Source organism: Ornithodoros turicata, chromosome 6 (genome assembly GCF_037126465.1).
Source record: "Ornithodoros turicata isolate Travis chromosome 6, ASM3712646v1, whole genome shotgun sequence".
In the NCBI taxonomy this organism is placed as follows: Eukaryota; Metazoa; Arthropoda; class Arachnida; order Ixodida; family Argasidae; genus Ornithodoros; species Ornithodoros turicata.
The window spans coordinates 35,469,152-35,495,021 of NC_088206.1; the positions used below are offsets into that span (position 1 = coordinate 35,469,152).

At 45.3% G+C, this 25,870-nt stretch overlaps 2 protein-coding genes across 8 annotated transcripts in view; one reads left to right on the top strand and one right to left on the bottom strand.

The window, feature by feature from the left end:
* Nucleotides 1–25,870, top strand: part of LOC135396537 (claspin-like) — a 144,418-nt gene that overhangs the window by 56,332 nt on the left and 62,216 nt on the right. For all 5 annotated transcript variants that reach the window (XR_010423421.1, XM_064627570.1, XM_064627572.1 and 2 more), the window contains 2 exons: nucleotides 7,110–7,150; nucleotides 15,556–15,646. Coding sequence is in view for 4 of the 5 variants with exons in the window: in XM_064627570.1 (XP_064483640.1) it covers nucleotides 7,110–7,150; nucleotides 15,556–15,646 (132 nt within the window). In the remaining variant the exon portion in view is untranslated. The remainder of the gene's footprint in view (nucleotides 1–7,109; nucleotides 7,151–15,555; nucleotides 15,647–25,870) is intronic.
* On the bottom strand, nucleotides 20,208–24,811 carry LOC135397849 (uncharacterized). 3 transcript variants are annotated; one of them, XM_064629390.1, is made up of 3 exons: nucleotides 24,086–24,811; nucleotides 20,500–24,021; nucleotides 20,208–20,431 (listed from the first exon to the last, which is right to left on the bottom strand). In XM_064629390.1, coding segments are annotated over exons 1-3 (3,630 nt in total). In that variant the 5' UTR covers nucleotides 24,087–24,811; the 3' UTR covers nucleotides 20,208–20,324. The 3 variants fall into 3 exon arrangements, with proteins under 3 accessions (XP_064485460.1, XP_064485462.1, XP_064485461.1); XM_064629392.1 differs by having other exon boundaries at nucleotides 20,341–20,439; XM_064629391.1 differs by having other exon boundaries at nucleotides 20,341–20,442.

Consider the following 25,870-nt stretch of genomic DNA (forward strand, 5'->3'; position numbering starts at 1 on the left):
TTGGTTTTCCTTGCTTCGCGAACGTGAATTTGGGTTCCGGAAAAGGCTGTTGCTCATTGCGTGGGCGGAAATAATTGTGCAGCGGCCGCTTGATCGATTTTTCTTATTGGTTCACGTGGAGCGTTCATGAAAAAAAAATAATAATAATAATAAAGATAAAAATAAAAATAAATCGATCAATAAAAGAAAGAAAGAGGCACAACAAATAAAGCTGCAGTTCTAAGTACCGTTATCCTAAAAAACATTTATCTGTGTGTAATCCGCTTGCTGGCTTTTTCAACATTACGAACATTACAGGGCGGTCCTGTTGAACGTTACTAGAATGTTTGTGAAGTTGGCCTTCCACTAACTGTAAATACGAGAGATTCTCGTTAGCCTTATGAGACAGTTGACTGAGTAAGCACAAACTCGAAACGGCAAAATCGAGCAAATTGACGTTTCATGTCAAGCTAATAAACTCATCTCACTTCTCTATAAGCGCACCGAAAAAAGAAGAGGTTTATTGGTCTCTTGGTCTCTGTGGTCTCTTACATGGGCCGCGACAATGCTGGCTGACGGTAATCCCTTTACGAGCAGCTAAGTAAGCTTTTGTTCTGGTCTCCAAGGCCATGCCCTAAGTCCGCTGTCCATGAAAGTAAAGAGGAGAGAGGGAGCACTACAGTGCGCGTGTGCGCCGCATGGTCGGCGGATGGATACGGTCAAAATGTTCCACGCGGTTTTTCCTGTGCTACGGATAGAGGGCGACACAGAATGACGCGGTTTACGGGGCTTTGAGACGGTATTTATCCGTACTCACGTTTCATGCTTTTTTATAAAAACGAAAAGTGGTAGACATATAAATTTGATGTCTATCGATTCCTGAAATATTTCCAGAGAAAGTAAATGGAAAGTTTTTTTTCGAAATGTCTATAGAAGTTTAATAAAACCTGTTCAAAGAGGGAGGAGAAAAATTGTGTATTTTTTTTTCGCATTCGTGACGTTGCCGTAAAATACATACGACATGTATGAGAAATCTGGTAGCGTAATGCTCTTCATCTCGTCTTCCTTTTTATGATGAAACCACCCGCGTCAAAATCTGTGCGGCGGTTACCGAGAAGCATAAAAACTGTTCAATAGGAAATACATTGGGACGGAGAGCTGGTATGCCCTCTTAACTGCCATATACAACTTTAGTTCAACCTTGTATAGAGTATGCATCTGCTCCAAACCAAGCAATAAAAAAATCAATCAAACGACCGCTGTCGTTTCGATCAAACGGTGTTTGATCAAATGGCTTTCGACCAAATGTCCCGCGTTCGATCAAACGGCTTTCGTTCTTGCGGAGACGATTTCTCCGGGGACATTTTTCCCTGGGGACGGTTCTTCCTGGGGACATTTTTTTCCGGGGTGGAAAATCCGGCATCTCGGGCGAGCTTTGATTATATGAAATGACTTCTCCATGATCATTCCTTCATTTGGCAACTAGCGCTCATATTCATCTCTGGAAACCCCAATTTTGTAATTGCATCTGTGTTGCCCTTCAAGAATAGTGATTTTCCTAAAATGCGCATAAATTTGGCTCACATGGTGTCCAGTTCTTCAGCTTTTCCACGACCGAATTTCACCTTTTTGAAGTTTGGATTGAATTAACTGAGACCTCAGCATCCAACACAACGAAATCTGGAGTAAAAATTTACGCTTCAGAAGTTCTTCTAAAAAAAAGAAAAGAAAGCATATATTATCCTGTCCCACATAATAAGGAGGCCGAACTGCACCTTTTTGCAAGACTCAAACAAGAACCTGTTATGTTGTCAGGTGACCATTGTTATTATTTTTCTACTCTGTGTCCTTTTATTTTTTGTCGAATCGCCCTTCACCTCCTTTGTACGGTTTTGCAAACTGGCCCACCAGAAGAAAGGGAGTCCCCTGTCACTGGGGTTGTCGACTGACATCACTTTTCTGAGCCCCCCCCGCATCGGACTGAACACATCAACAGATCATCCGAAGTTCTTTACGCGAGATTGAGGATTGGACACACATGGCTTACGCATCACCACCTACTCAGAGGTCAGGATCCGCCAGCTTGTGCGCACTGCGGTGACAGCTTGACTGTCTTGCCGAACACCAACGCCAACAGTATTTCACCGCATTCTACAGATACCATGTCCCACTCCACCCAGCCCTTCTACTGGGTGACACTCCTCTTGTGCCGTTTGATAACGTCATTAAATTTCTGACCACATGTGGGTTTCTTAGTCAGATGTAGATGATAAGCATTGCTCCGCTTTTATCCAATATCACTGAACTCATGTAAATATCTCATTGTCACACTTTTGTCACACATTGTCACACTAGCTTGCTTGTTGTCGTCATCCTCTTCTCTCTCTTATCCTCGTCAATCTCATCGCTCATACCTGTAGATAGATTTTAACTACCACACACTCTCTCTCACATCATCTTCCCATAATCATCTCCGACACGCTCACCATGGTTTTGGCGCTCTATGGCCTTTGTTGCCTTTGTGCCATTAAACACATCAATCAATCAATCAATCAACTTTTCTGAGCGGGTGTAAGGTGAAAGAAAAAGAAGGGAGAACATGGGGGAAAGGAGCCTTTCAAATATGTTGCTGAAGTTTCCGGGTAATAATAAGAAGTCTGTTCTACGACGGCAATTTTGAAAAGTCTTTTGCACCAACGTCTTGTAAACGAATTCAGATATTTGATAATGCTTACTCACCAGAAATATACATATCAAAATCTCATTTTTGCATGAATAATAGAGTTATTATCAAGGTAAATTGCATGTAAGCGAGTGCAGAAAAAAAAAAAAAAAATACCGTTTCGAGCACTAGATTTTCCAGACTGGCATTGTAAGCGCTGTGTGCAGGCAATGTTTATCGCCTAAGTTACAGCCTCTGGTAGATCCAGTTGAGAGCCTCCGAGATACCGGCATTCGTACTCTCCGATCACACTTGTACGTCGGCAACTCGGCATACAGTAAATATGCACTAGTAAAACAATACGAAGAGCAACTAAACATTCCATAATCAGTCAGTACAGGTGGTAGTGACTTGTGAAAACAATAATTGTAGCATAAATATATAAGAACAAAAAATAAAAATAAAGTACTCATGTAGAAATAGGAGGCAAGCAAAAAGACGTGAATGTCTCGAATCGAACTGCGGACCTTTCGTGGCAAAGTCCGACACTTTACCACTCGACAAACAACGCAGAGGGGGGAAGGCACACCATCGGATCGCCTTCTGGATGCGAAAAAGTGGATTAGGCTGAGGAGTGTGTTTATTTGCAAGCGGATTACACAGAGTGAAATATTCCTTAGGATAACAGCATTTAGAACTGAAGCTTTCTTTTGTTGTGTTCTTCTTCTTTTTTGTTTCATCAACGCTCCAAGCGAACGAATAAAAAAATCTATCAAATGACCGCTGCCATTTCGATCCAATGGTGTTCGATCAAATGGCTCACGACCAAACGACGTTAAATCAAATTTCCTGGAACCCTTACAAAAAGAAAGACACACACACAGTACAATTATTTTCTTCCGTAACTACTTACAAAAACAAAACAAAAAAAAAGAAACGCACAGTACAATCATTTCAAATGATTTATTTCAGTGTGAGGAGTAGAACAAGCAGCAACATTTCTCTCCTTTTTGTGTACTTCCGTACTTATAAAAACGAAACACACACACGCAGTACAATTATTTTTTTCCGTAACTACTTACAAAAAGGAAAAAAAGAAACACACACAGTACAATTATTTCAAATTATTTATTTTTGTGCGAGGAGTAGAACAAGCAGCAACATTTCTCTCCTTTTTGAGTACTTATAAAAACGAAACACACGCACACACACGCAGTACAATTATTTTCTTCCGTAACTACTTACAAAAAGAAAGAAAAAAAGAAACACACAGTACAGTTATTTGAAATTATTTATTTCTGTGCGAGGAGTAGAACAAGCAGCAAAATTTCTTTCCGTTTTACGTACTTCATTAACTACTTACAAAAACGAAACACACACACTGCAATTATTTTATTCCGTAGCTACTTACAAAAAGAAAGAAAAAGACACACACACAGTACAATTATTTTAAATGATTTATTTCAGTGCGAGGAGTAGAACAAAAGCAGCAACATTCCTTTCCTTTTTCATGAGCTGAGGCAATGTTCACGCATAGGGTTGTTGGGCTGCGCCAGAGGGCGCTCCTGATTACGGCATTCAGCGCCACTTGTGGCGATAGTGCTAAGTTTTCCAAAGTAGCGTGCTCTCTGATCACGCACATGGTATGTGCTGTGTCAAAATGGCCAAGCTGTGTTGCGATTTTTATAAGGCAAAAGAGACGGGAGATGGTTTCACCATCAAGTCGGAAGAAGGGAAACCATCAAAAGCAGCGCGTTTTTGGCGCATTACAGAATAATATCGGACAGGCTCGAAATACGAGTAAAATGCCGGTGCTCCCCAGGTGCCGTAGATCTACTAGCTCTGAGCGAAACCTAACTGAAGAATAAAGCATGAATGCATACAGTTGGATATCTCTGGTTTCAAATGTTTTACTCGGGTTTACGAAGAAGGTGTGAGCGCCGGTGGAGTAATGATTTATAAAATGAACGGATCGAGCACTATGCATACTTGTAAGTAGCCAGTAGTTGGGTCTTTTTATGAGCGTTACATTCCCTCTTTGCTTACTCGAAACCATGCTACCACTTATCACATACCCGTGACTTAGCGCATTGTTTTCACTTGCACTGGACTGCACTGCCTTGGACTCCACGCAAGACGGGTTTTCGGGAGCTGCACTTTCCAGCTGAAAGGAACTTTATTATTAATGCCTTTCTTTTCAACAGGAAAGTGCAGCACGCAAATAACCCAGTTCAGATCTGGTGTAGGAGGTGCAAGCGAAAAGAATGCGCCTACTGTTTCGAAAGAGAAGAATATGGGAGTCAGATCAGAACAGTCATCAGAACAAAAATTTAAATGTCTTTGTGGCTGGGATTATTGACTTTGAGGCACTAACTTAATGAGAGACATGTCTCCAGTGCAATACAACTTTCATAATCCAATGACCAATTGCAATGTCTCCCGGTGGATCCTGCACAGGTCTGATCATTTCGGGATTTACATGCGTTCGTGACATCTCATACTTCCATGACGAAAACCCGAGACTGGGAAAAAGACGAAAAACAGACGACACAACACAAAGTCTCAAACACAGCTAAAGTTTAATGGACAACCGCACACTTTTAACACATCAGGTGGGGGAGGAGGGACAGTGCAAAAGGCTCGCCAAAGCAGGGCCGAAGGTCACAGACGCTTTGCTGACACAGTTCCCAGCCCCCAAAATTGACAACGTTTCTCTCAAAAGCCTCCGACTGAGGTCGGACTCCCTGGCCTTGACAAAGGTCTCTTCCCATGTGGGAGAACAATTAAAGCAAACTTTGAGATGCTTTGCCAATTCCGACGACTGGTCCTCATTTTTTACCTTCGAAGCGTGCTCCCGGAGCCTGTCATTCAAGCAACGTTTCGTTTGGCCGATATAGCAAAAACCGCAAGCAAGAGGTATCTGATACACCACATTTATATGTATATATATAATATCGGCCAAACGAAACGTTGCTTGAATGACAGGCTCCGGGAGCACGCTTCGAAGGTAAAAAATGAGGACCAGTCGTCGGAATTGGCAAAGCATCTCAAAGTTTGCTTTAATTGTTCTCCCACATGGGAAGAGACCTTTGTCAAGGCCAGGGAGTCCGACCTCAGTCGGAGGCTTTTGAGAGAAACGTCAATTTTGGGGGCTGGGAACTGTGTCAGCAAAGCGTCTGTGACCTTCGGCCCTGCTTTGGCGAGCCTTTTGCACTGTCCCTCCTCCCCCACCTGATGTGTTAAAAGTGTGCGGTTGTCCATTAAACTTTAGCTGTGTTTGAGACTTTGTGTTGTGTCGTCTGTTTTTCGTCTTTTTCCCAGTCTCGGGTTTTCGTCATGGATCTTAGCCACCAGCTCGCTTGCTTTTTAACCATTTTATCTCATACTTGTCCTATGCTTGCCACGCACTCGCTGCCTAGGAATTTGTTCCACCTATATCTGTAGAATATGTAATTAAGAATTAAAAAATAAATGAATGCGTAATCCACATTACTCATGATTTTCACATAGTACTACTCAGCCCCAGACAATAGGTCTACGCATGGGTCTACGACAGAATGGCGTAGCCGCAGACGAGCTGATGGACGAAATTCATTATAAAAATAAAAAAAAAACTGAGCGTGGAGCACGAAGCAGGTACAAAAGACCGGACAGTTCAAGTTTATAAGCTTGCAGAATCACACAGCTATCAGCTTGAGTTTGAATGCAAAAAATAACAGAAGAACATATATGATACAGGTACGCTCCGGTGTTTTTGTGCAGTTCGTGACTTTTATAACAGTAACGTGGTCCAGGCTTTTATTTTTCCCGTTCCACGGGCTGTACATTCCCAGATATTGCACGGAAGCAGGTGGAAGGTTGTGCACAGCGCATGTAATCACATTCGTCGCCCGACGCGTCTACTTTGAAACTTCGCCTCCCCATACCACCAGGGGAGAAACGCGGCGCTAGTGTCGCGCTGCCAAACTCCAGGCCAACGTCCCTATAGCGAAATGTCGAACTGGCCAAAAATTTGGTAATGACACATCCATAAAGCATAATTGTCAAAACTACGCAGTATCGCCGCGTCATCGGAATTTAGGTTACCACGACCACACGTGCCCTTACTGAGCGCCAATGTTGCGAGAGCAGAGGCTGCGGGTCAGCTTCAAGGTCGTAGCTCTACCTGAAGAAGCAGACGACAGCAGCTCACATATCCCGAGCCGAGCACTACCAATGCGCCATCTGTTAGGCAAGAGCAGTGGCCGCAGCGCTCCGCCTTCCGACTCCTATTGGTGCGCATTTTGGAGGCGGAGCTTCCCTCGCTCTTGGTCAGCAAAGTCACGGATAGTCAGTCAAGCTTGCAGTCAGTTGCATCGTGTAATGTAAGATACACTCATGTGGTCATAATAGGCAGTAAACACATAGTAGATGCATTATAAGATATCTTTGTTAGTAATTTGGGGATACTTTTCTCTACCTTTTACAGCATATTTGACAAAGGTGCACATGCATCAGAACCACCAATGAGTAAGTGCATTTCAATATTCTTTTAAGCACTTAGACATGGAATGATGATTTTCTGTTATGCAGAAAAATTATAAACTATGAAAAGCTACAAGGTGAGTTTCACAGTAGAATGTTGGATGCATATAACAGTTGTGGCAGAAGCCTGGATAACAGCCATTTTATTGTTCTACCATTCTTTGCTGCTTAACAGTCTATAGGCACACAACTTCGTTTCTGTTTTTGGTGGGTATGGAATGTTAGGCGCCCAAAAACAGTTTTCCCACAATTAGTACAACCATAGCGAAATTGGGACGCCTGATATAGCCCCCCGAACTCCCTTGAGCGAACCCCCCCCCCCCCCTTCGCCTTCACGATAGACACGTGATGAGCGCCGCCGCGCGTGTCACTATGTGACATGAGTGGTAGGGACGCTCCTCATTGGACCTGGGATCATATGATCGAGGTGACCAACAAAGCGCAGGCTGGAGAGTCTGCTACCGCTTCGGAGACGCTAGGCCTAGGCGCTCTCCGGCTGCGCGATGTCCTAAACGGAGGATTTGAAGGCTGTCAACGACACGACCACGATTTTTTGGGACCGATGACACCATGGGAAGAACAAGTGGTGCAGCACGAATCTAACTGTGTGTTGTGCAGTGATACCCTAATGCTTCCCGACAGTGTGCAGCCTGGCTGACCGTTTTCACCGCACAGTTGGTTCAGTGGCTGACAGGTGACGCCACAATAGTGCCGTCATTGCTTGCTTTGTGCTACTGTGAGTCTTATGAGCAGCGAGTGCGTCCTGTGTCTTTTAATGGTGTGGTACTGGTACTGTGTACCATGCTATCGCACCAGGAAGGTCTTCAGCGATGCTACCAGGACGTGACAACTGGTGGGGACGTGCATGTACGTGTGTGCAGCTGCATCGCCATGCCGACCGAGCAGCATCCGCTGCTGTTCCATCGTTGACGTACGACAAAAACGCTCGACGGTGATTGATAATCGCTCTCGCTGAAGTATAGACTGCATAGATTCTAAGGTTTTTATCAGGCTTTGTATCCTGACATTGAATTAAAGCGAGCGTCTTGCTTCTTCCTGGCTCATTCGGCGGAACCTCGTGCAAGCGACAGTCAGGCATTGTCTTTCTTATTCACACAACCCTGATCTCCGCGCTGGTGAGCTATACGGCCACACACTTCACTGATGTAGGTAGGTACACGACAGATCAAACAGACCTTGCCGTGAATGGGAATTAGCGGGTACGTCTTAGAGACGCCCTACTGCAAACGTCTCGGAAGTAATCTCGCTTTGAACGACGAACTGGCTCGTATGTCGCTCCCCACTTGTATACGTACAACGAAAGATTGCACAGAAGCCACGGATATTATTCTTGTGATCGCATTCTTATTTTGTCGGGCTGCATATATGCTTTGTCTTTCAGAAAACGTGATAGAAATCATGTAATGAATAGCAGTCAGCAAGAAACAGCTCTCAATGTTCGTAGCAGACTGTTTTTTCTACCGACGAATGAGGGGGCTCTCTACCACAAACGTCACACTAGAGTGGGTGTGGTCTGCCATTGGAGCGCACCGACCTGTCACCACGGCAGCGATTTTGCAAATTAATTGCGCCGCGGTAAAACAACTTTGGACAAATATTTTGCAGGAATGCTTTTCACATACTGCTTTACAGGATGACAGCTGGTTTTGGCCATGTTGGATACCACTTTAATGCTCCTTTAAGTTTGTTACCCTCATAGAGGCTATGTTTCTGTTTCGTTGATTCTCCTTTACCCCAAAAGCGTACAGGAGAACGAAGGTGATACAGTTGAACCCTACTATATCGAACCCGGTTATATCAAATTATTGCCTATATCGAAACATCCCCTTGAAAATAGCATGTAAATGCATAGGCGTGCTGTACATCTATATCGAACAGCCGGCACCGCTGTCATCGGCTATATCACACTACCGCTGGAATCCTATGACGCGCCCTTAGTAACTTCCGCACATTTTTCGCGAATGAAAAGGACAAGGCGCGGCTTGGAGATTAGGGATGAAGTCATCCACACGAAAAGGAGTTGGAAATGAGGGCAGGCTGGGGAAGTTAGTGACCCCACGGAGCTTTGTTTCGCACGCTCCGAAGTGAGAAATCACGGGGTCATGCTACCTTCCCCGAGCACGCGACCTGCAATGGAGTCGTCCATGCCGGCCGTGGGAGATTGGCGTCGGAGCATTCCTTTGGTAGGCGCCACCATTTGAAAGTTGGCACGAATGAGGCAGCCATGGACGCTAAGAAAAGGAATAACCTGGACTTCGCGACCAAGCTCGACATCATCCGACGTGTTGAGAATGGAGAAAAGAAGTCTTCGGTAGCAGAAGCATTCGGCATCCCACGGAGCACGCTGAGTACGCTTCTTCGGAACAAGGCGGACATCAGAATGAAAGCAGCAGGACCAGCAAGACAGTCTCGCAAGGGAGCATGCCGCTTGAGGACGCCGGCGTTTGAAAGGATCGAGAATGCGCTGTACGCATGGTTCCTGGATATCCGGGCCAGGAACCTTCCCGTAGATGGACCAACGCTGATTGAAAAAGCCAAGTGCTTCTAAGTGGCCTTTCACGACGAGAACTTCAATGGCGGTACGGGGTGGTTACAGAGATTCAAGGATCGCTACGGGATAGTCGGAAGGACAATTTCAGGCGAAAGCGAAGCTGTGAACGCCCAGGAGACGGAGAAATGGCTGTCGGACCAGTGGCCGGAAATTTCCGTAAAGTTGCACCTGCAGAGTTTTTTAACGCGGACGAGACTGGTCTGTTTTTGCAAATGCTTCCCAATAAGACTCTCGACATTCGTGGAAGCACATGCAGTGATGGAACTGCTGCGCCATTTGCGCCAATGTGCGCCATTTGGGATTGCCTGCGCAACCCCGCGCCGAAAAAACAATTTTCCCCAATTCTGCGCCACAGCTGCGCCGAACAAAGATGCCCTGTTGAACGCATGAACACGAAACAAAAACCGCGAGCGATGCTCCCGCGCCCTCTCTATTCTCGTCATGCATCTGAACAACGAAGCCGAGTCACGCCAAGTCACAGGCCCCAAGAAAAAACGCAACAATAAGTGAGAAGTATACTCGCTCCGAATACTGTGTCGTCGATCTTTGTACAAAGGAATGTACAGGACTACCGATATTCCCCCAGTAGCTCACTATACAGGGTGTTCAAAATTAAGCTTTCACTATCACTTTATAAATAGGCGAACAAAAGAAAACTGGTGCTACTTTTTCTGTTCCTTGAGTAAGAAACAGGTGCTACATAACTAGTTGTTTCGTACACAAGTAGCGTAAAGTTATCATCCGGTTTCCTGTCATCGCTGTGTTTGCGCAGCGCTCGTGAAACTTCGCTGTTTGTTCGTTCCTTTTTTTCCCGTTCTCCGCAGTGTGTCGCCACCCCTAACGTGGAATCGTGCAATATGTTTTCTATGTTAACTTAATACAAGAATCGTACGTTGTTGTACTTCAAAGAGAAGTTGTCAACAATAAAGCGCACTGTTAGCGCATCAAGTGTGTGCGTACTGGACGAAAGGTGGTGGTGGTGCAAATTTACCGAGCATTGGACACGTCACGTGCCTGCGATAGAATATTGGCTCGTTTGCATGGGAGTTGTTTTTAAACAACTGCGTTTTAACAAATTGTGGATAGGCATAACTGACGACGCTGATTCCGGAGTTGCCGGCGCCTGTACTATGGATCACTCCAGGCTTTCCGCTACTGCGTAACATCGCGCGTGCTCGCAGGGTGTAGGCGCGTAAGGACAGCGCGAGCAATTGAGCATTCAGGACTTGAACCGTACATGCCGATACTTGTTCCCAGATGTCCTGAACCCCAATATTCACTAGAAAGTGGAGAGTATGTATTGCAAACACGATGTATCGCGCGGGACGCAGTGGAATACATACGGCGGAGGTGCTCCATTCTGTGAAATTCTGCGCCAAATGCGTTTTTTTTTTTTGTGCGCCAGAGCCAGCGCCCGCGGGCTTGGAGGCAGTTCCATCACTGTACATGTCACGGAGGGAAACTCAGCAAGGTTCGTGTGACTATCCCTTTAGCAGCGAACATGGACGAGTCTTGCAAACTCTGCCCGTTCGTGATTGCAAAAAGCAAGGCTCCACGATGCTTCAAAAACTGCAGAAGCCTTCTCGTCCAATACGGGTTCAACACTAAAGCATGGATGACGCGGCAGCTGTTTTCGGAGTGGCTACAAGCATGGGACAGCGAGTTGGGCAGGTCTAATTGTCGCGTCTGCCTTGTCCTGGATAATTGCTCGGCGCACCACACGACATGCCAGCTGCTGAACATTGAAGTGAGGTTTCTCCCACCCAATACGATGTCAAGGCTTCAACCCCTTGATCAGGGTATCATAAAGGCATTCAAGGTACGCTACCGGAGGCGTCTGCTTCAGCGCCTCCTGATTAATCTTTGAATGGGTGTGGACCTCAAGATCGACCTGCTGGGTGCCATACAGATGACGACCGATGCCTGGAATGACGTCAAGCTTGAAACAGTAGAGAACTGCTTTCGCAAAGCGGGCTTCGTAGCAGTTGCAGACGAAGCGTGTGCGGATGCCTTGGACGACCATGATGACTTCGAGTACGCTCTGGACGACGAGCTTCGAAAGGTCGCAGAGTTCCCAGAAGCCGTTCCCACTGATCTGACGGCACATGATTTTGTAAGCGCCGACGACAATGTGCACGTTGTGGCACAGATGACGGATGCGGGCATAATAGCGGACGTTGCTGGTGACGACAGCGATTCAAGCGGCGATGAAGGCTCACTGGGAGGTCTTAACGGTGATGATGTCATGCCCACAGTCACCGAGATCGTTTCGGCTTTCGCTACCATTCGTCGCTGCTGCGGGGCAATAGAAGGAGCTGGACTTTCTCATTTAGGAGGCCTCGAGAAGATCGAAAATAGTGTAATGGACTTCATGGCTCGCAACAAGAGACAAGCCCAACTCACGGAGTTCTTCCGTCCCAAATAAATGTTAACTGTCCTGTTGCCCGCTTTGTTTGTGCAGTTTCTGCTCTTGTTCATGCATATCGGTAAGCTCCTGTTTCATACTATCCCAATTAAATGGTAATTAATATGGCACACGCGAATGTTAGTTAAAATACGAACGCTTTATATATTGATATATCGAGTTATTTGCCGGTCCCCTTCGAGTTAAATATATGCGGGTTCGGCTGTATCATCATGTGGACACTGATGACACACACTGCCGACTGTTGACCTCTTGCAGAATTCCCCAGGCTGGGCCTTTCTCCGTCTTGGTTGCCCTGAGCTCATTGTTAAAGGCGGGTTGGAAAAACCTGGATGTTCCCAACCTTCACGTGGTGCAATGAACATTTGACCAAAGTAATGAGTAATGCCACCCTGCATTACTCAGTCAAAATGTAATGCATTGCCATTACTCATTACCATTACTTATTACTCAGAAGTAATGCATTACTCCCCACCTCATTTGTGGAGGGCATAAGACGTCGTCATTTGTATAAAATTACTGTAGACATTCAGCTCCTGTAATCTCGTATCTCTGACGTTAACTTGAGAAACATTAACCTCCTGCTCAAAAATATCGTTCTCTGTGCACTTCCTGCATCCCCATCAGTCAGAACAATTTGCTCCCCACTCCTGGATATCTGGAATCTTCGTGTATAACCTCTCTTCTTCTTGCATATGAAACCTTTGCTTGCCATGTTATCCTTCGATGCTCTGACTGACAAGGGGCATATATGGCTGAAGACATCGTAACAAACTAGAGAATCACCTAGTCGAATAACTGAACTGGTAGGCGTGTGGTATGTGGATATGATAAGAAGGCGGAAAATTCCTCAAAGTTGTCAACCCGCTTGACGAAATATAGGTCGCACACTGTCTGTGACTCAACTTTGGACACAACCGTAGCAGGCTTTGTGCTGTACTTTCATTTAAAAAATACCTGCCAGCAGTCCTCCTGCCCATCGATTCATCCATCCAGATAAGTCAACCCCTCAACCCTGAGGATCCCTGAGGATAAGTGAACTATTGAATGATATTACCTCCTCAGTGTAGTTATAGGCCTTTAAGTAAGTAGTCCTGCAACCCACCACTCTTATATGGCAGTACCTCTGCTGATGTACTAACCCCCTTCCTCACTACTAGTAGAGTTTGGCTCTCGGCATTGGTGCGGAGTGATGTAACTGCTGTCTTAGTTAACAAGTGTCCTTTCACCATTAAGCCAGCCTCGCTTCATCATGATCATCATCATCACCACTGCCGCCGTGTGAATCAGTTTTGTAATTTATGTGCTACAAAATCACCCGAATATGTCAATGTAACAGGAATCCAATAACAACAACGTGAAGCAAACTGACAAAACATATCTGGTAAACTGATATAGACAATATACCTAGATGTCTTTTTCTACTACTACTTCTACTTTTTTGTCTATCAACCTGGACTTCAACTTTTATTTCCTGGACTACTGTGCTGTGCCATATTGTATTCAGTTTTTATATCAGTGTAGCAAGTAAAGTCCTAGGATAGTAATAAAAGGGAACAAAGCTTCAATTTATGGCAGAGGCACAGGGCTTATTTTATTGGCTTTTAAACTTCTGTATTGCTTAAGATGATTTAAATTATTCTAGTTTGTGAACATCCCTAAAGATATTGACATAAACATGGCACAAATTTCCCCATTGTGTTAGCATTATTGACAGCTCACTCCTGGGTAATTCCACTTTAAATCGACCAAGGTCCGCCGGTGACATTTTTTTATTTCAGTGAAAAAAGTATATAGTGTGCCTAGCCAAGACCAGAGACAAAAGCGGTTGTTGGCCGTTCCCGTCCTGGAACATTTTTAGAATGCCACTTTATTCTCCTCTCCACGCGTTTGTGCCCCATCTTCGTCCTCCTTCTATATTACTCCGGAGCTCCTTTGTCCATCCCTCCGTGGATGGTAAGGCACTATATTTCCGATGGTAGCCCTTTCTTCCGTTCCTCTTCGTCCATGATAAGTCACAGCCCTTAATATACCTCCGAATGTGATGAGCTTCTTGACGGTATAAGGCCCCTCGAACGGATTCCTACTCCACCGTAGACCGCGACGTACGAGCACCAGGTCTCCTTCCTCGAGCTTCGGGATCCTGCTGTTGTGGCGGAGATCGAATCCTTTCTTCATAAAGTATATGTTGGAAACGACCTTAAGTGAAGACGAAAGCAGGTACCCGGAGCTTCTTACGATCAACCGGTCCACAGATGGAGAGGGAGTAAGGCGATGCCGTCTTCGCAACTGCGACTTTGCAGCCTTACTGACGCCATTTCATTCGCGTCACAACCCTCATAGCTGGCACACATAAAGTCTGGGCACTCTAGTATACTTGTGCGGAGTGCAAACGGTCACACTTTAAAGGGACACTGAAGAAAAAAATGCTGAAGTCAGCAGTTATGGCAAAAATGGCACATTTTTTAGCGCTCCTACCTCCTCGACGGCAGGTCGGATATCCCTAAATGAATTATATTTTTAATGCGCAATCCTTCCTCTGTCGTTCAATATATGGAACACCATTCTACCATGTTTCGTTGCCGAAAGAAATGTCAGTAAAGGTAGGTGAGACCAGAAAATTGCCAATGTTTGGTGTGGCATACCCCAGCCGCTGCAATACTTATTCCAATAATTTTGCGGTTACTGAAAGTACTCCTAACGTTTCCCCTAAATGCAGCTGCAAAAATATGTTGCACTATTTTAGTAGGGGTGAACGCAGCAAATTTTTCTCTGTGCCCAGGTCTTGCCGAGCTATGCTCTTGCCGAGGAGCTATGAGCGCTAAAAAATGTGCAATTTTTGCATATCTGCTGACTTGGGCATTTTTTCTTGAGCGTTCCCTTAAAGTGTGACCGTTTTCACTCCGTACAGGTATACTAGAGTGCCCAGACTTTACGTGTGCCAGCTATGAGGGTTGTAACGCGAATGAAATGTCGTCAGTATGGCTGCAAAGTCGTGAGAAAAAATCACGTCGCGAAGACGGCACCGCATTACCCCCTCTCCATCTGGGGACTGGTTGATCATAAGAAGCTCCGGGTACCTGCTTTCGTCTTCACTTAAGGTCGTTTCCAACATATATTTTTTTCACTGAAATAAAAAAATGTCACCGGCAGACCTTGGTCGATTTAAAATGGAACTACCTTCCTGGTTCAATCTCTAGATCATGTGATAGTGGAAAGTCATGTATTAAAATTTTCCTGCGACATTTCTACCATCCTATCTCAATTTATTGTTGTTTTTATTCCCCTACATGTTGCCTGACACTTGTGTTGTTAAAAAATTCAGTAGGCTTGAACAAAGAGAAGTTTTGTGGTACCTTGCTTATAATGGACAACATCTTTATTTTGATTCAGGCAAAGCACTCTGGATGAGCAGCCAGCAGGCATCTACCCAACAAGAAATGGATGAGCTGATTGGTTTGTGTTCCGGATCATTCGATGCCAGGTACCTCCCAAATGTAGCATGTCGGGGAATTAATCCAATGGAAAGTAAAGTAAATTTTCTTAGTTCAGGGTATAGGAGCTGTAGAAGGAGAATATCTAGCACAGCTTTATACACTAAAGCCCAGTTTTTTTGCAAACCTGAGTGTAATGTGAAACACATTTGTTATATCAGAGAATTGTGATGTACACTCGAACCTCATTAATATTGCCATGACGGTTATGGCCATGACTGCGTTTACGCGTACTTGCTCCAATGGGTGTCGATCGCAGTACAGCCGCGTCGAGGCGAATCGTACCAGCGGCAGTTATTTGTTGTTTCCGTACGTGATCTCAGTCACATGAGAGCAGAAGGCAGAAGATCGCTGCAGGCGCAACATCCTGACCGCATTTACATGAACTTGACGTGTGCAGAGTCTTCTCGGAGCATCGAAGCTCACTGAACAAAAATAATGCCTTGAGCGGAGTTCAAGTGCCAACGTGCCTGTGAATTTGTTGAAATAGGGCTTGCCACTAACAACATAGAAGAGATCGAAAGTGGCCATGTTCTGCTTTCAAAAGCGAAGTCTTTCAAAGTTCACTGTTTTATGCTTGAAAGGATACCATGTGGATGCACCCTATCATTTAAATTTTGTCAGTAAATTTTGGGTACCAAAATTTAGTGACTATGTGCTCTAGAGCGCACCAAAATTGATCGTGTGCATCCTCCAAAACCAAAATTTTGTTGCTCCAAAAATTGCTCCAAATTACTTTTTGAGGGCGGCATCACTGGTTTGGAAATTGACTGGAATGAATGCTCCAAAGAGCATCATGAGTCTTCCCCAAAACATTGCCTTGCAGCTGCGACGTATGCCATCAGAGTCCTCCGGACACTTGTAAGTCAGGAGGCCCACTGATTCAGCTGCCTGTGGTCGTAATATCGAGGCTAGAATACACATGTTCACTACATGCACGTTCATCTGTGCAAGAAATCTTGGTCATTGTTAAATAAGCGACATATTATGGAGGAGGATTTACATGAGGATGGAATGGTTCCTGAGCAAAAATATCATACAATGAGGATGTCATATTGACAAGTGCCATATTAACCATGTTCGACTGGTCAAACGTTAGCAAAATCACGAGTCAGAATCATGTCAACGAAAGTGCAACAGAACAAGTAGAATGCTACTGAACATTAATGCCTATCGAAAAAGCTATTTGATGTAATGGAAAAGAAGCATTGTGTGCCATGGTTCCCACTGGTCCTTGAAACCTATGATTGCCCTGGAATTTTCCACGTTTTTTCTTTTTCTGTTTTTCTGTATTCCGCGTTTCCCGGGTCAGAACTATAGTTTTGTAGCCACAGGAATTAGCACTCATTGTAATAGGGACGAGTAGGGAAAACTGGAAGTGTGAGAAATGAGCGACGCCCTATGCTGTATTCATCAACCTTCATTTCTATCCTGTGATCTCTAATGTTCAGGAGTCAATCATGTTTGTGAACGGATCACTGTTGTGCAGTAGAGCACTGCATGGTGGTCCTAGATTTATGGGCCTGGCCTACGGCTACATAACCCTTCGTTACCTGAACCCGGCCTGACAGATTTATAATGTGATCCCTGCAACTAGTCGGCTCCGGACTGATTGTAGAAAGATAGTTCACTGTCATAGCGTAAGGCTTACCCAGAGAGAGACTAGAGTAATTGTGAGGCTTGTCGTTAATTCTTCACAAAACTACGTCTAGCAGTGGGGTTGAGTATTGTATGTTCGGGTTAAACATACACTCATATTCCTCTAAATGCAGTGCTGCTGTTGATGAGGTTATACTGGTGCAAGCAGAGAGTCAGACCGAAACGTTTATCGGTTTGGGTTTAGGTTCGACGATAAGGGTTCAGTTCCAGTTCAGCTCCAGAAGGCAACTATAATGGTTCGAACTGTTTTTTTTTTTTTTTTTTTTTTTTCAAACAGTTCGGTTCACGAACTGGTCCAGGGACCACGAGTGGGAATGAAGCACACCAGGCAGGTTAAAGCACACTTCTGTTTGTGTGGTACAGTGCTTGAAGTGGACAGGAAAGCGTCAACGGTCGTTCAAGATTTTGAAAGATTTTGCGCGATATTGTCAGAAAGCGAAATGGGTCGGCGAGTCGGCGAATAAACAGCAAACGGTTTATTAGACTACTTGGTAGCGAAACACAAGAGTGGTAGCTCTCTGAACACAACTGAGTCCAAAGAATGAATGCTCCAGCTTGGAGCGCACAAGCATTTAAGCGTCGCGCCGAAAAGTCTAGAAACAGCACGTGCGTTTGCCAGAGAGGAGGCAATGTGTCTGGAAGCTTCTTGCTTCTTCTTCAGCATGCGCCGGGATGAGATGTACCGTTTCGTGCCTGCCCTGGAAGTTTCGCGATGATGATTCATGGCATTGCCCCCTCCGTAGACGTGGCATCGTCTCGATGCCGTTTCTTCTCCTTTTTTTTTTTTTGTCATGTTGTCTCCTTTCAGCCAGTCTTCAGTGCTACCTGCTGTACTACGGCTTGAGTCGAACGACATGAACTAGTCCTCGGGGGTCGCCGAGAGGGAACGCTGCCCTCAGGTACCACTTCATAATCCAGGTCTCCAATGCGTCGAAGTACTTTGTAGGGAACGAAGTACCGCTTCAGTAGCATCTCGCTCAGGCCTCGTCGTCGAATCTGCGTCCAAACCCATACCAAGTCGCCTGGACTGAAGCGTACGTCTCGCCGGCGTGAATTGTATCTTCTTTCATCGACGCGTTGTTGTTGACCAATGCGTAGTCTGGCCAGCTGGCTGGCTTCTTCTGCTCGCTGTGTGAAGTCCAGAGCATCGTTTTCCACATCACTGGGTTCGTGGGGCAGCATCGCGTCCAGCATAGTCGATGCGTCATGGCCGTGTGCAAGGCGGAATGATGTGAATCCCGTTGTTTCCTGGACAGCTGTGTTATAGGCGAATGTGATGTAAGGCAGTATTTCGTCCCATGTCTTGTGCTCGACGTCGACGTACATCGAAATCATGTCAGCAAGGGTTTTGTTTAGGCGTTCGGTGAGCCCGTTCGTCTGCGGATGCTACGCCGTTGTACTCCGGTGAGCGGTATGGCTGAGTCGAAGGATTTCTTGTGTTAGCCTGCTTGTAAATGCCGTTCCCCTATCGGTGATTAAGGCGGTCAGAGCTCCATGCCGTAGTACGATGTTCTCGATGAAGAACTTTGCCACATCTGTTGCTGTGCCCTGTGGAAGTGCCTTAGTCTCAGCATAGCGTGTCAGGTAGTCGGTGGCGACGATTATCCAACGATTTCTGGAAGACGAACGTGGGAAGGGCCCGAGTAGATCCATCCCAATCTGCTCGAACTGCGCCGACGGCGGTGCGATTGGCTGAAGGTACCCAGAAGGTCGTACCGGCGGCGTTTTTCGTCGTTGGCATTCCCGGCACGTCCTTACATAGTGGTGTGCAGTCTTGGCCAGTTTTGGCCAGTAGTACTTTTCCCTTATACGGGCCAGTGTCCGGCTGTATCCCAAATGACCTGATGACGGTTCGTCGTGGCAGGATTCAAGAATCTCGATGCGCATGTCCACAGGCACAACGAGAAGCCACGTAGCGCCTTGTGGTGCGTGGTGTTCTTTGTAGAGGACACCATTACGTAGGGAAAAACTTGGGAGTGATCTTCTGAAGATGGGAGGAACATTGTCGGCTCGGCCCTGCAGATGGTCGACGAGTGTCTTCAATTCGGGGTCGTTGTACTGCTTGGTAGACATGGTAGTCGCGCTCATTAGACCGAGGAAGGCGTCGTCGTCAGTAGTATAGATTCGAGCCCCACAACGACATCCTTTTTCTAATCCAGTTCTAGGAATTTCTAATCCACCACCCATTTCTAATCCAGGTGAAGCCAGGTCTAATCCAGGCTCCACCACTTCATGGTGATCCATTCAATTTCTATGTGATTGGCTACCCTTCATTGCCGCATTTGTTCACTTACTCATAGACACCAAAATTATCTATTCTATTCAATTCTAAGTTGGCTCATAGGCTTCCAAATCGCTCGTTTTTCTAATCCATTTCTAGGAATTTCTAATCCACCAGCCAATTCTAATCCAGGTCAAGCCACTTCTAAGTCCTCTGGTTGGTTGGTCACAGCTCCACCCCTTCATCCATCAAATTTTTATGTGATTGGCTACCATTAATTGCCACAACATCTGCTCATTCGCTCGCAGACACCAAAATGATCTATTCTATTCAATTCTAAGTTGGCTCATAGGCTTCCAAATCGTTCACCTGTCTATTGGTCCGGGGGTGGTCACTTCCATCCATTTCTAAAACCTAGTGATTGGCTTGTTGGCTTCCTGTCATACATGCTCAATAGACTCATTTGTCATTTCCACTCTCTAGTTACTCGGTCACACGCTTTCAACTGTATATTGCTTCATAATTCCAGCTGCAACATAGACAACCGCTCGTGGGTCAATCCCATTCATTTCTAGGCCAGCTCACAATTCCTTCCAAATTGCTTATTGGTCCTGGGCGGCATTCTTTTTTAGCCTGCGTCGACTCTCAGCAATGGTTGGCACACAAAAACATGGTAAATAGTTTTCAATGTTTATTGAGTACATCATGGCAGTCTCGGAGATATTGTAGTTCTCCCTGGGGACACATCCATGCACGCTGTATATCTCCGCTAACATCCATAGTGTTCTTCACATAGGTACTATATGGATCACCCAGGCACTCATCCCTCTCTGTCCATGACCCAGAGGCAAACCGCAGGAGAGAACAGCATGTGACAGAAGCATTAATTCTCTTCCTGCACATCTTCTGAAGCAAAAAAGAACATTATGAGCTTCACTAGTTATATCACCCACTTAAACTTACCATATTCATAGCTTCCATAAGGATAGGAGTCGATGTCATTGCACAGGTATCTCTTGTCGTCGTATGCCATCAGACTTCTTTTGACATTTCTGATGGTGTACATACACTGCTTCTTTCCAACGATTGATACTTGTTCATTCGATACGCTCATGTGATTGAACAAGGTATTGCAGTACGTCTCATGGAGGAGGTGCTTGCGTACAATATTCTTTTTGACCCCTTTAGCTCTTGCAATTTGCCTTCCTCCAGCTAATTTGATGGAGTACATTTTAGCTTTCAAACAGACTACTTCCTCAATAGGTACACTACCAGTTTCGCTTTTGAATGCCCCAAGCCTTCCACGATTCTTTTCACTGTACAGTGGATGATCCCGATCGAAGGAAGACAAATCTAAGTGGTCGTCGGCAATCGCTCGTAACTGATCTTCATAGTCCTTGCAGAACAGGCCGAGGATCAGAGAATCCGTGTCAAAGTAACAGGTAATCACCGGACAAGTGAGCTTACTCAGCAAGGTTTCATAGTAGAATGAGTACATGGTTAATTTACTCAGTTCCAAAATCGTAAACCCAATCTGGAGCGGGAAATCGCATCGCACTTTTCTTTTGCGCATTTCGTACATGACACAATCCGGGGACAAAATTTCCATCCTCACGCATTCCGCCCGACTCCCGAGGCGACTCGCCGTCTCCTCATCGAAGGCTACTCGAATATCACGCATGTTAAATTTATTTAGAAGTGTTCTCCCAAAGACTGCATTATTTGAGAGTTTGTAGAAGTTTTTTTCAAATGTCGTGCCTGAGGCAACACGTCTGGCAACATTGTCCTCGATGTAGGGACGCAGGAATGGCGCCTGGCGAAATTTTAGAATTCTGTGAATTTTTGTCACCCTCATGCCTAATCTACAATAGAGTGCGAGCAGCGCGTAATGAACAACGTACTCGACTTTGTCTTTGCACGTAAGCAACAGCTTTTTGCTGTTAGCGGGCTGATACATTAATTCTTCGAGAAGCCCTTGCTGGAATGGCGAGAGCCATTCCTTTGGGACGACTGCCTTCTCAGGAGCCAGGGGAAAGTACCGTGTCAGTGCGTGGATAGATTTTGGATACTCCAAGTCACATACATACACGTAGCCAACGTCTGAATCAGTGGGGTGACGCATAAAATCCACGGAGCTAAAATCCTCGACCCATTCGAAATCACCAATGGGGAGGTGCTTTATCATACTGAATCCGTAAAGATTGTTGCAATCTATGTATGATATGTACACCTCCTCTTTATCTGGATCATAGCCACTACACAGAGGGTTGTTAGCCCGCAAATGACGCCTGCTCGCTTGACAGAGCCCGCCTCTAACGCCCGATTCGATGGTTCTGTACATGTCCTCATCGATGATTAACTCCAATTTTGCCTGCATGTAATTTAGAGCGCATTGCCACGAATAGGATGCCAGAGAAACACAATGAAGCAATTCCAATCCACGCGCGCTGTAGCACAGACGTCGGAAGTGCTGCATCACGTCTGCATGTAGTAGGGCATCTGTTTTCAAGTACAGTGCATTATAATCTCTCAAATTTGAGCATCCAAAATGTTCAAATACGAGCAACGCATACTGGTAGTCCTCCTCACTTATATCCTCCCCCGTGAGATCGTTTCGAAAGGAGGATTTTTCTGGCAAGGCCAATTCATCATACACTGCAAAAGAACTGACATGGCTGTACGGGAATACACCTTTACGAAGTAAAATTTCGTAGTCCTTTCCAAATACCTGCTTCAAACATTGGAATGCCTCTGCACCACCCATGGATTTGACGGTTTCCACGAGCTCCCCCAGCGACGAATTTAGATATTGCATGGTATCTCTAAACAGGAAGGTGCAAATTTCGAACGAACGAATTTTTTCCATGGAGCTGGCCACAATGAAGGGAGGTCGCTTCCACCCAAGAATGTGAAATTCCCGCAGCAGCCCGGCCAAATCGTAGGACAAATTGTGTACCATGATCGGCAATTTTTCCCTCGTCGTGCACGCGACGTTACAGGGGTTACACAATGTCGCGATATAATTTGTCTCGCCCGCACTACAATGCTTTGAATGGTCGTGATGGCGGACACGGGGTAGATCTTCGGTAAACTCCTGTTTACAGTACGCACAGTGGGTAGCAGCTCTGTGCTCAGCGCATTGCTCATCATTCAACACCATTGCGGCGGGGCAAGCGTTCAGGGCGATCATCTCATCCCGCATTTCCATCAATGCTCTCACACACTGCCTCGCAGCATCTTCCCCATGGTGCGTCCTGATGCGCATCACCTTTGAGTCGTGGGTGCGCACAAGCACAGCACAGAAGCTAGAGGTAATGTGACGTTGCATGCCAACACCACTGGGTGCGAGTACGCTCTCCGTGTCCAACGCAACGACGTAGTTGTACTGCTGCATGTACTGTATTTTAGTAAATTCTACAAAATTTTCTCCGGGTTCACAAAATTCTAATAGGATTTCGTTCACGTCCGCGCAAAGGCGTCGATGTTTCGCCATGCTCTTTTCCTCATTAAAAGAGCGAGTGCAACGTTCGCATACGAAACGCGTGTTCTTTCTCGTCAGCAAACGCTCGAGGGACTTAATTCCGAAAAAATGCTCGTCAACCTCCAATAAGTGAATTTTCTTTTCGCTTTCCAGTTTTGGGGGTCGTGACACGTGCACTCCCTGATCGACGTACGCGTACACGTACACAGATATCCTATTTTTCTCTTCGAACTCATCCAGATCAGAGAAGGATACAGGGAAGTGACTAGGCCACCAGTACTCTGTTGCATAATTTTCACATTTTTTCCACGAATTCCTTTCCTGTGGATGCAGGAGAGCGAGTGTATTGTATTTAAAACATTCACCCTCCTTGTGTGCTGGTAAATGGATATTCGTTAACACGTTCCTGCGTTTAGCCAAATTTGTGGGAAGTACCCCCTCGCATCCAAACTTTTTAGTTTTCACAGCGGAAATACACAATTGAACTTTTTGCACGTCAGTGGATACAAACCCACTACCCTCGCGCTGGTAATTTTCAATGCGCCCGGTGGACTCCTGAATCACATCCATCAAAGTATTTACGATAGCTCCATCGCTGTGGACTTCGCGAGCAAGCGCCATAAAATGAGCTATGTGTGCGGTTACATCCCCTCGATTTTCTTTCATCATTAGAACGTCAGAACAAATGCAAAACCTAAAGGGTATTCTTTGCGCTCGCAAAATAGCAATTATATTGTGGAGGTGGTTCATTAAATATTGTCGCAAGTCCTCTACTCCCTGATCGTGAACAGATGCCAATAGCACAAACGCTTTGACGATACCTCGAAATGCGCTATCAGTTTGAAAGAAAGGCAGGAAGGAAATGTCCACATAGGGATGTGATCGCTCGACGTGAGCATGCAATGTGGCAGGTGAAATGTCTGGAGAAGATGGTGAATTCTCTTCCAATGGCTCATCACCCATGATATCATGAGGATCAAAAAAGCAGAACACGCATCTAGGCACTGAAAAAAAAAGAAGAAACACTAAGAAAACGTGCACCACAGAGCGTGGATGAAAAATACTTACTTTTGAAGCGAGCTCCGCACACTCCCGAAGCGATGCGAAGACTGCTGCCGCTTTACACATCCTCCCCACTTATATAGCGGCGACCTCGCTGCATGCCCCAACATGCACGGGTGCGAGGAGTCGTCATATCCTAAAATTAACTCGCTCTGCATGTTCAAGGTCGCAGCTTGCCCTTGGCTTCACGTAATGCTCCGTCCGCCTACACCATTGCCGCACCTGAGCGCAAAGTTCGCGCTCTCATCACATGTCATTCCGACATGCAAGTCGCTTCCATGAGCATGCACACAACCACCCCTTTTTGGCTCCGGAATTTCAATAATATTACTTAAATGAAACAAATTACAGTGAAATGCAGATTCATCTCACACAGGAATTTCTACCCTCAGCGTTAAACCCTCAGATACCAGCATTTCTGCTCGAATAGCAAAATAGCTATGACTTCAAAAATTAAAGCTAACTACCGTCAACTGACAAAACACCCATTTCTCCTATCAGATAATTATTGCATAATGCTACATACAGTCGCATTGTCCCTGCGTAAAGAAACCACAGGACAAGGGTACACAAATTCACTTAAGGGAAAAGGCTTAAGACCTCAGGAATAATCGCAGAGTCACCACACATCGCTACGCGGCTAGCACAAGATAACAACAAGATACTAGCAGCGGGTAGAATCGTAACACTGCTAAACAAGTCTCAACATGCCATGATGACGTCACAAACCAAGAAAAAAGCACACACGCGCGCGCACACAGCGGCTCAGGAATGCTCAAGGAGAGGTGCTTTATAGGAATCTATACTCCTGGCTCAGACACCAACATTTCTGCTCAAATACCCATAACTGCAAGATTAAGTACTGCTTACTTCATCGAGCACCCAATAAAATCAAACAAACAAACCAACTTTCCATGATAGAACACTATTCAGCTTTACCAAGGGATTTTCTTCTGCTTTAGCAGTGAAAGAAAAAAAGAGCCATGAAAAATTACATATACTTCTGCTTGAATAGCTATAATTGCAAAAAAAAAAGAAAAAAAAGAAAACGAAGCACATGCTAATAAACGGAGAAAAAGGCACCCATTTCTGCTATCAGATAATTATTGCATAATGCTACATACACAGTCGCGTTGTCCCTGTGTAAAGAAACCACAGGACAAGGGTACACAAATTCACTTAAGCGATGAGGGAAAAGGCTTAAGACCTCAGGAATAATCGCAGAGTCACCACACATCGCTACGCGGCTAGCACAAGGTAACAACAAGATACTAGCGGCGGGTAAAATCGTAACACTGCTAAACAAGTCCCAACATGCCATGATGACGTCACAAACCAAGAAAAAAGCACACACGCGCGCGCACACAGCAGCTCAGGAATGCACAAGGAGAGGTGTTTTATTGGAATTTCTACTCCTGGCTCAGACTGTTCAAATACCCATAACTGCACGATTAAGCACTGCTTACTTCATCGAGCACCCAACAAAATCTAACAAACAAACAAACAAACAAAAACAAACAAACCCGCTTTCCATGATAGAACACTATTCAGCTTTACCAAGTGATTTTCTTCTGCTTTAGCAGTGAAACAATAAAAGAGCCATGAAAAATTACACGTACTTTTGCTTGAATAGCTGTAACTGCCAAAAAAGAAAAGAAGAAAAAGCGAAGCCCATGCTAATAAATGGAGAAAAAGGCACTCATTTCTGCTATCAGATGATTATTGCATAATGCTACATACACAGTGGCGTTGTCCCTGTGTAAAGAAAGCACAGGACAAGGGTACACAAAT